This window comes from Artemia sp. Qi Xiang Cuo, chromosome 9 (assembly GCF_049724085.1).
Source record: "Artemia sp. Qi Xiang Cuo chromosome 9, ASM4972408v1, whole genome shotgun sequence".
NCBI classification, from domain to species: domain Eukaryota; kingdom Metazoa; phylum Arthropoda; class Branchiopoda; order Anostraca; family Artemiidae; genus Artemia; species Artemia sp. Qi Xiang Cuo.
Genome location: NC_142802.1, coordinates 26,415,069 through 26,426,350, shown reverse-complemented (window position 1 = coordinate 26,426,350; position 11,282 = coordinate 26,415,069). Strand labels below are relative to the sequence as shown.

Here is an 11,282-nt window from a genome sequence, read left to right as displayed (position 1 = left end):
CATAGGACGACAATATAACAATATTCTTCCTCCACGAATCCTTATAAATGTACCTGACATATACTTACAACTGATCCAATTTAGTAATATCAGTTGTATCGTCCAACTGAATTGAAAAATTTGGGCTTCCTTTAATTCTTGTAATAAGGTGCACTAATTGATCCTTGTTAATATCAGAAATTTTATTCGAGACAGTATCGTTTGATAAAGAAATTTTTCGAATATCAATGGCATATTTACTTCCATCTAGTATTTCTACAATTTTTCTAGAAATAGCAACAGACAATACAAGATCTTTTTCAATGGTGAGAAGTATTTTATTTTTAGCAACACAGCATGAAGCTTCATATGATGCTAGTAAATATTTTTCATTAATGGTCATAAATTTTTCAAAGAATTTTTATCTTTATTTAAAGATTCTCACGGTGTTTCAAAATATTATTTTGGTTTATTGACGTAAAATCACGCTTTGATTCAAGATGTATTTTTAATTTTGATGGTTTCATACTCTCTGGAGCCTATAGTTTTTTCCAGAGCAAACAAAGAGATGGTTCATCACCGTTACAATTTTAAATGTAAAGCAAAATTGAAGAAATCACTCATCATATTTTCTTTTTCGTACATTAGATGCTTGTTTTTCAATACTTTGTCCTGCCTGAGCAGAGTTTGTAGCATTACTATCTGCGCCAGTACCATTCTTATTTAAGTCATGACTAAAAATTATTTTGATGGCAAAATCAAATAAAGATATAAAATAACATAGCCTATTGCTTTGAATAATTGATTAATTAGTGAATAAATAGAAAAAAAAATGAAATCTCGTTTTGGTGAAATACTGACAATTGACTTCACTAGACGACCCAGTGCTGCCAGAAGGTGCAAGAATAAGTCAGAGTCTTGAAAAACAATGTTACTGTGCCAAACGCAATTTCTGAGAACATAACTCCGGACCTATTAGAACAATTGAGGAACAAAAGCCTTTAGTTTTTCCCTCCCATCCTTTCGAGCACACAGAGAGTATAGCTTCGTTATGTGACGTAAAAATTATTCGATTCAAATGATGTAGGGATGTCTAAAGAAAATAATTTTTTTTTAACAGTTCATGCCAAAAAGTAAGCCAGGTCACCATAAAATTAGCCAAGATTTAAGCCAGTAGATTAAAAAAAATGTCCTCTTATTCGCCATCAAAATTAGCCAGTCTGGGGAGAAAAAGCCAATATGGCAACACTAGACTTGGAAGAGAGTCAATATTGTTATCACGACGGTCAGCTCCTAAAGTGCTTCAATAGCCCAAATTTGCGTACTACACAGCGATTTTTGGTGCTACAATTACATTTTTTTTGCGCTTGTCGCGGCTTACGCCGTGACACGCTTATGGTCCATTTAAGTGTACTTGGATTAGTTTTATGTCAATCTTTACTTTTTTTTTATGTCTGTTTATTTCAAACTTTCGAAACAAACACGGCAAAAACGCTGTCCTGGTTATATCAAACTTTGCACCAATCTTTCGAAACAAATACGGCTTTCGTGCTAAAGGTGGCAACCCTGCAATACTACACTAGTTCACACATTACAGACAGTGTTATTGAATCATTATCTCGCTGAACCCGTGTGCGTCCATTCCAACCTTTTTTGTGTGTGCAGGTTTGTGAGAGTAACTGCAAAAATATATTTCCAGATGTTATAAAATCGTGTGTTTAAATATTTAATATAAAAATCTCTCGCGACCCCGGAATTTTGCTACATGACCCCATTTGGGGATCCATAGTTTAAGAAGGCCTGATCCAACTGTTTGTTATTCTGATTTACTGCTCACCTGGTTATTACATTCTTTTCATTCATTTCTCATAATCTGTATTTATTTAGTTTTGCATCGTATGTCATGTTCCTAAAATGCATACATTATCTTCATAATTCTATAGTACCGTAAATTAAGGTTTTTCGAAATGAGGACTTTTTATTGTGAAGTTACGCTGTATAACTACATCATGTTGTTTTGTTTTGGTTTTAATACATGAAATTACGCTCGGCAGTTTTTCAATTGTTAGCCATTTAAAGTTCTTTTTTTCTCCTCACTATGGCCCATAAATAAAGTAGCTATTCTTATGAAGATGCGTTCAGTGTGTATAGACCTACTAATAAATCCCTTTAATCACTTGCAACCAATGTCCAAGGCGGTGTCCAGGATTTTTTTCCAAAGGGGATTTTACAAAAGAATTTTTTTCGGGGGGGGGGGGTACAAAAAAACTTTAAAACCGCATAAAATATTTGTTTATATTCATTTCTGTTGCGTTTTTACGAGTCGGAAAAAAATTTAGGGGGGTCAAACCTCCCCCTCCCCTGGATACGACCTTGCTTGCAACCTTTGGATTTCGGACGATGGTACATAAACTCTGTCTGAGTTAGAACTAGCAGAGTGTCAAACCAAAGGTTTATAGGAACCGGACCTTGGCTTATTTTTTATAACTTTTATTTTTTTTTTCAGCTTCTGTTTGTTCTGAGTTTGCAAACGACGCTGAAGCATTGCAACATCCACTATATTCTGTAAACTTATGTGCATATCTCAAGGAATTTATTTCGCAGTTCGTTGCTCAAGGTTTTTTTGAGAGTTCTTTCCGACCGAATTTGAACGAAGCTGAAAAAAAGACTCTCAGTCTTTTAGGTATTAATGTCTAAGATCTGTTAATTTATGCTATGTCATTAAAATTGTGACGTTTCTCCATTTTCCTTTTTCATTACAGTTAGCATAAAAGATTCATGCCTTCTACTCTGAAAGCTCAAATATTTCTGCTTCGTCATGATTGCAGCAATAGCTGCAACCTTGTGAAGAGTGAACCATAGCCCCCAGTAGTTGAAAATTAAGGAACGTGTTTTCGGAAACTCAAATAATTCTATCTACATCTATTTTGCCTCCTTGGGGCGGCCCCTAGGAGTAAAGAGGACCCTAGACTGTACAGGGGAGGATCCAGGTTTTTTAGGGGGGGGGGGCGCAAAATAGGTTGATCCAATAAACTTGCGTTAGGAGCAAGTTTAATTAACGCAAACTTGCGTTAATTAAGTAAATTACACTACTTCCGACTACGTTAGGGGGTAGGGGCGCGCCCCCCTCTGGAGCTGCCACTGAGACTGTAGTAATTAAAAATTTGTTTCAAGGACTTAAATCTTTCTTTATGCCTAAGATACGTTAGTTTTATATTCCCCTGTTATAAGCGTAATTTTTCTTTCTTTCATAGAAGTTGGTAGAGGGCTTAGAAGTAGTAGAGGGTTGTTAGCTCTAACTGTTAAAATTATCTAGAAAGGACTTCGTATTCCGGATCTTAATGCCTAATTTATTACAATTTTACAAGTCATCATTAAGCTTGGCATCACCGGCGAAAATTCTAAAGAATAAGAAACAAATTTATTATCAGGAAGGAAGTTAGACATTACAATTTAGCCGAAGACTTACCCTAGGCTGAAACTGGCATTTCAAGGAGTTTGCTTCAGACATTGTTTTACACTTCGGGTTGTGCGACAAATATATGCGCGTCTTTAGTCACCCTACAAGCTACAAGGCGAAATAACGGCCCAGCATTGAAGAATCAAAATATGTGAAATATACGAAAGGGTTATGGATTTTTATTATTATTTGTATTATTACCAGAAAATAAGCAATTGAAGTGGATTGTTCTTATCAAATCCTCAACTAATTTTATTGTCACTCTTTTACCGTTTTTGTCTGCTGTTTTTTTTTTGTTCTTTTTTGTTGCATCGAATTACTGCTATGCATTAAATATGCGTCAAATTTTCCAGAAAATTCAGTACTTGTCTGATGGATTTCAAAGCTTGCCGCAAAAACTCGGTCCTGAGTTGACTTCTCCAATCTTAAAAATTAAAATATCTTGAACGAACCATATTTTTTAACAATGTATTATTAATTAGCCTCAGATTTGAATTCAGCAAGCTAAAAAATCCTTAAATTTAGCATTTTGTGGAGATCAAATTTCATTTGTAATTTGAAAATTTAATACGTTGTGATTGTTTACTTCTATTTTCAATATTAGGTGCAGATTCGTATTTAGAAAGGTCAGAATCCTTACTTACCATTTATGGTGGAAAGCAGGCTCAATTTGTGATATATTTTCATTTGAAATATGTCTTACAGCCCCTCACTCAGACCTTCAATGCTGGCTCAACAGTGGGCGTTTACCTCAACAGTGGCCTCTGCACGCTTAGCTCCTGTTTGTATTTAATATGGTCAGCAGTACTTGACTTTGCATTGGATATAGATCCATTCTTGCATGCAAGACTAATAGACGGCAAAAAGATTGATTTGACAAAAAAAAATTAAAAACGAGCTAGAAAAAAAAATTGTTTTTATCTCTAAAAACGCTTACCTCAAACCGTAGATCCTCCTGTGTCTCCAGATGCGCTTAGAGCATCCAAGAACAGTTGCCAGTCATCTTAACACTGCGGCCGCCCAGGAATCTTCCCATTCGGGTTGGATTGAGGCATTGAGTTGTGTGAGGTCAGCCCGGTCGTAGGGTGTTTTTGGCGCGTTCTTCTTCTTCTGGTACCACATAGCTGCCACTTCCTATATTTGATCACTTCGGTTATCAGTGAGTAAGACATCCTCTGTCGTACAGTAGCGTTTGCTACTCTTTGAAATCAGTGGATATTTAAAATACTTCTTAAACACACGTTATCGAGCGCGAGGAGTTTCTTTTTGAGTTGTTGATCTAGGTGCTAAGTTTTAGAACCATAGCAAAGCGTTGAGAGAACGTTGCTGTTGAACAGCCTTAACTTAAGTCGGAGAGAGTACTTCTGACTGCGGCAAATTTGAGACTCTATCCTGAAGGATGCATTAACCTGGCCGATTCTTAGCTCCACTTCTCGCCGATACAATCCTGAATTGTTGATGGTAATTCGTTAGTACTTAAACTCCACGACTTTCCCATCGTCTGGTTATTGCATCGTAGATGGAGGCTGATATCGTCAGCGAAATCAACATCTCCGTGTCTCTTATCCAACGGGATTCCATTTCCATCGCGGACCCAGAGAATATAGTCAATGACGAGGATTAATAACAGTGGTGATAGCACACACCTTCGCTTCACCCCTGATGCAAAAGTAACGGATACTTCCGTCACTTGTCTTCACGCAGTATTCTGTGTCTTTGTAGAAGGCTTCAATTATTCGGACAAGCTCATCAGAAATACTGTAGTATCTGAGAACCTTCCAAAGCGTTTGGCGATCAACCGAGTCGAAAGCTTTCCCGTAGTCTATGAAGTTAAAATACAGCTTATTGCACCATTCATTCACTTCTTCTAACATTATTCTAAGACTAAATGCAAGATCGACTATGCTTTGTAGTGCCTAAAGGTTTCGGGATCAAAGCGTAATTTTTTTTCTGTTGCTCCAGCTTCTTTTATATTTCTAAGAATGGAAATGGAAGCGTTGGGCGGTCTTGACATCAAAAGTCATCAATGAATAGATTTTAAAGATGTCACGCCGTCCCATCCTTTCTTTTTCAGTCGTAAAGTCTCAATTTTTCCAAGGTGCCGAAAGAAGATTAACGTTTTGTCCATTGGAAATAAAATGTTGATTCAGAGCATCCTTTCAACATTTCTAAGTTAATCTTTGGTAAATATTTCACGACGAAAAGGTGAACGTTTTCTTTTTTCGGCCTAATACATTCCTACTTTAAAGCATAAATTTTACAGTATTTTATAGATTATAGTATAGTATTTTCCAACCTGGGAGGTGTGGATCATTCTGAGGGGAGGTGGGAGGTACGAATATTAGCCAGGAATGACAATAAATCAAATGATATTAAAACTAGGCAGTCGCGCAAAATATCTTAAGACATTTAACACTTTAACTGATTTAAGACATTTAACTGATTCTGAGGTATGAAAAACTAAATTTTAACTAACAAGAAAATAATGCAAATTTCATCATCATTAATTAAATATAAACATCAGTAATTACTATGATCAGTATTTCTCTCTACCACCATCTGGAGATGTAAACCCTCCCCGGAAGATATTTCTTGCTAAGAAACAATTAGTAGATATACTTTTCTTTGATCTTGCGAGTAAAATATTGTCTACAGTAAGAGGTAAATAAGAAATATATACTTTTTGGTAAATAAGAAATAGTAAACCTTAAAGTTTGGTTTATGGGTCCTGGGTTTTAGTTCAATTGAGATGCCTTTTTAATATGACCTCAGATATTTTTCGAAAAGTTTGATATTTTGGAATAACAAAAAATATTTTTCTGCCAAACGTGACATTTGTAAAATCATATTTTTTGTGGCCATCATATGATACCAAATTTATTGTCCAAAAAGTACCCCCCCCCCCCCTCGAACAGAATAAAAATTGGTTGGAAAACACCTGATGTTCTCTGGACGCGCGGAATTCTCCGTAAAGCAGCTCTCGTATCAAAAAATATGAGTGATGAACTTAACTACGTTTTTATAAAAGTAAAGAAAGCTATAAACGACATAAAAAAAATTCCCTTCTACGTCCGATTATTTCCAAAACTGTGAGAAGATGTGGAAGCTTCTTAAACCTCAGTCCTTTGAAAATGAGAAGTAAGGCATGCTATCACGTGCAAAAGGGGTTCAGAGGGTACTTGAACTCAAAGAAAAAATCGCAATTCTTCTCGAAGAAAACCACAATGATGATGCAAATATTTTTAGGGGTAATATTGTGTTATTAAACTTAGCTATTTGATGAAATTTTTGGAAAATTAAGTGTTTTGGTTAGTAAATTGATGCATGGGCCATAAATACGTCTACTGACTCAAAAAGATAAAATGAAATCATTTATAAAAAAAAAACTTGGAGTTAGGGAAGACAAACATGGAAAAAAGTTTGACATGCTTTCACTTTTGAATTTATGCGCCCAAGAAAACATAGAAGCAAAGAAAACAGAATTTGTTGAACACTTGGAAACTTTGATGACTCAATTTTGGAATTATTTTGATGATCGTGTTTTTACACAATATGTGTGGATACAGAATCCAGTATTATCCAGTAGATGACGAATTCGAATTAACAATTAATGAGAAAGAAGTCTCGGTTGAATTATCTTGTGATACTTCCTTAAAACACAAATATCACAATGAATCTCTAATTCAATTTTGGCCAGATATTAATATTGAGTAAACTAATTCGTCAATTAAGCTTTAAATTTACTCTGCCGGTTTCAAGACACCTTATTTATGCGAAATAAGATTTTCTACATTAGCTGAAATGAAATCGAAATATCGTGTTTGTTTGGTTGCAGAAAAGGAGCTTCGTGTAACCATCCCATCATTGAACTCGAGATTTGATAAGCTTTGCGCTAATAACCAAACGCAGACATTTCATTAACTAAGAGAATAAAACTGTTATTCGTTTTCTTTGTTTGTATGAGTTTGTCTTGCTAAATTTTTTAGCATTAAAAAAATAATTATTTGTATTATTTTATAAAACGGAAGGAAGGCGCCATATGAACAAACATTTTAAGGGAGTATTGTTCAACTAAAAGTTGAGAACCATTACTTCATACTAACATCTTGCATGCCAACCTTCATGATGAGACTACGCCTACCTCTTGCTCAAACAACCCACAGCCATGGCTACGTTTGCTTAATGAATGGCATACCCATAAACGGGTATGATCTTCAAGATTTGAAGACATGATGCCCTAAATACACGAACTTAAATGGACGAGTTTAAAAGATGCGGTTTTAGTGATATGGTAATGGGGTTTATTGGCATGCGTCATTTTTTCTAAGAACAGCAGCGTAAACTATGAGCCAACAAGTCAAAATTTCAACATTCAAAATCACAATTTGTAATGTATTTAGAAAAATACAACTTCATCACATTAAATGAAATTCAAAACATTTCATATTAAGAGTCCGCTATAAAGTCCACTAAACCCATAAAAAAAGGAAAAAAAGGAAAAAGCTTGAATAAACCGTCCAGAAGCAAATCATCGAATTCTGAGCAATTATGTGTTCAAACAGAAAATAAAACTGGAACAACGTGATACATTCGGATCTGAAGAATGGACATTTGAATAATATACCAATAACGAATAATAAAAATTTAAATCTCAACGAAGCACGTTGCTTTCAGTTTGCGATTTTATAAGAAAAACAATAGCGCACACTGTGTTTTGCAATGGGATATTCATAGTAAGGGATTTAACAATTTCTTAGAGGTAAGCAATCAATGTATCTGCTGTGGTCCCCCAACTGGTATCCAATTGAGAAAATTTTTTGCAAACTCGCAATACTGCAGTGCTAAGAGAATCAAAGTTTAGAAATGAACTGGGCCTATGGAGGTTTTCCCAAATAAGGCATCTTCTAAAAATTTATCAAAATTACATATAAGCTTTCAATTTTGGACAGAAAAATAACACTGAAAGCAATCACATAATAAAGATTCCGTATAAACAGAATCAATTACACAGCAAGTTCATGTCTGTTTTTTTTTTTCAAATAGTATACAGAACAGTTTAGCTTTCGTCATGGAAAACGAAGAAAAGATTGCCGAGTAAAAAGATTTATGTCCAAAATTTGTCATTTGCTGACGACATTACATCTTCCGGACATTATATCTACTGATATAATGTCCCAACACAATTATATGTAGATAAGACGACTCTCTTATCAAGAAGGATTCTTGATTACTGAATTATTCTTTGAGAACCTATGTGTCTGACCTTACCGTCAATCCGGATTTGCCGTAAATTTGACGCATACAGAAATTCATAGAAAACATTGATTGGACCGTTTATGCACAAAGCGGAAAGCGAATTATCCAGTGAAAATCAACAAAATCACCTCATTCGGGAAAAAAAAATTGTTATTGGTTTATTTCCAACTTTGTCCAAAAAAATGTTCAATAAAAATGGGGCTTTAAAATGCCTATTCACAAAGAGAAATAGACAGTACTAAAATTTAGGCGTTTACAGTCACATTCATAGAGAGACTTAGCGGAATTCGGGTTGTTACTGATTGTGCAATGGGGATTTTTTTTTAAATAAGCATGAAAAGTTGAAATATGTGATACGAAAAAGAAATCTCAATTAAATCAGTCATATGAAATTCAGGTCAGCGTTAAACTATATAGCCTAAGCATTCAAAACACATGCTTCCATCTATATTCGGCCAATTGAAAAATATATGTATATTAAAAGGTAAGAATTTAAGAATATATACAGCTTTACTTTCAAGAAAAACATGCACCGTGTATATTCTATCTGCCCAAAACAATACCCCAACCATTTAATATCCTAATGAAGGAATATAAATAAAATGCCCATTCACAAAAAGAAATATCTAGTGCTGAGATTTAGCCAGTCATAGTAGGTACGTACATTCATATTAAGACTTTGCCAGATTGGGGTTATTTACTAATTATATATATATATATATATATATAAAAAAAAAAAAAAAAATATATATATATATATATATATATATATATATATATATATATATATATATATATATATATATATATATATATATATATATATATATATATATAGTGAGCATTCTCCCTATTATTTGACACCTTTCTGTAATAAATTAAAAAATTACCTCCAAAGAATGACATATAACAAGCCTATCATTCATCATTCTATGACTAGTATCAAAATACATGTTCTACGTAATTAAAAACCTCAACTGCTAAAAATAAGATAACAACGAAACGAAATCAGCACTAGACATTTGATTTGTTAGCAAATTCCAGTGTTTGATCAATAGAGCCACCTCCAATATACTAGTTTCTTTTGACTGCTACGACCAGCAGCGAGTCTAGGCACTGCGCATCTAAATCACTTAATAATGGCTTGACAAGTATTACTTGTCTCTGAATAACGGTAACTGTCTCAAAAACACTTGCATTGTGTCAAAAGTTGCAAAGCTTATTCCAACCGAAATTGGCCCCTTTATCCAATTCATGCTCAGTCCCTTATAAAGTCCACGAACCAATCCTTCCTCCCTATAAGGGAAAAAGCATTATTAGTCCTTTAGCTTCAGATATATATATAAAAAAAAAACATGGGGAAGTGGAAAGGCCCTAAGATTTAGCAACCTAATATGGTCTTCATTTTAGGCTATCACTACATGACAAAACCAAACCAAAAATCAGTTAAGATCCAAAAAACCCAACAACGATGCTTATTCATACTTCAGACAATCTTTGACTGACATTAAATACCCCGTTTTGGTAGATGGCAGAGTGACAAGAATTTACGGACTACCTCTCTCAAGGAGGCCAACATGGTTACACACTCCCACCGAACAAGGACACAAGATTTTACTTCTACCCAAGATTGGTTGAGATCTGATGCTCCTTCTGCTAGATAGCCCGATGACAAAGATACAGGGGTCTATCCCTTTCTCCTCTCTTTGTCCTATAAGGTTTGGATTGGGTAGGGATAAAAAAAAACACAACTTTTACATTAGCTCTCACTTCTTGCCGAGTTTTGCTAAGATCCGACGGGCTCAGCTGATAAATCTCCGGATGACACAAATGTTGGCAATCTAACATGGCCTAGGTTTTAGGCGTTCTGTATATGACAAAACCACCTGACCTAACTGAAAATATTCGATTCTGCCAAAACCAAAGGATCTTGTTGAAAATCTGCATTTCATCCGGTTTCTTTAAGTTATTTGATATAGAAATATGAAGAGGGAAATGAGCTTGAAAGAGAAGTTGCGCATATACAAGAGAAAAAACAATATTCAAAAGTTCTATTATGATGTAAAATTTTGGAAGCGTGGATTTCTGGAAGCGTGTTGGATAAAGAGCAAAGCAGCGCTGATTCTATTGAAAACACAATTGCTAAAAATATGGATAAAAAGTACAATTGGCATAATATGAGTGTGGGAAAACAATTTTGAAAATTGTGCTCTTTTGTAAAAGCAGTATTTTTTTTTTTGAAAAAAAAAATCTATTGCAAATAATGTTAAACTAATTAAGCTTTTGATTGAAAATGCATGTGAATAGAGCTGTAAATATCTTATTAAAGTTCCAAACTAGCAGATTAATTACTGCGCCAAAAACTTTTCGGTAAACTACTTTTAAAAGCAAAAAAATTAAAAAATTAGAATTATCACGTGTGATTGTTAGATCAAACTTTTTCTTTTAGTGTATTTATAAACAATATATATTGTTATGAGAGGTTAAACATGATGAGATAAAATACGTCCCATAAAACAACAAAAATATATTACGTAACCAAAGCTTACTAAAATAGAAAGAAAAACTAAAACCCAAAAACATAACC

The 11,282-nt window shown here is 34.3% G+C and overlaps 2 protein-coding genes across 8 annotated transcripts in view; one reads left to right on the top strand and one right to left on the bottom strand.

Annotated features, from left to right (window-relative positions):
• The window catches only part of Ipo9 (Importin 9), a 107,435-nt gene that overhangs the window by 95,457 nt on the left and 696 nt on the right, over positions 1-11,282 (top strand). For 6 of the 7 annotated variants that reach the window (XM_089094432.1, XM_089094431.1, XM_089094427.1 and 3 more), the window contains exon 17: positions 2,486-2,662. In XM_089094432.1, the coding sequence (XP_088950558.1) occupies positions 2,486-2,662 (177 nt within the window). Of the gene's footprint in view, positions 1-2,485; positions 2,717-11,282 lie in introns of those variants that run through there. The other variant, XM_089094434.1, reaches the window with a different exon arrangement.
• DPCoAC (dephosphocoenzyme A carrier) overlaps positions 9,470-11,282 on the bottom strand; it is a 41,433-nt gene continuing 39,620 nt past the window's right edge. Inside the window, exon 8 of the mRNA XM_089094436.1 lies at positions 9,470-9,991. Within this exon, the coding sequence (XP_088950562.1) occupies positions 9,850-9,991 (142 nt within the window). The 3' untranslated portion in view covers positions 9,470-9,849. The remainder of the gene's footprint in view (positions 9,992-11,282) is intronic.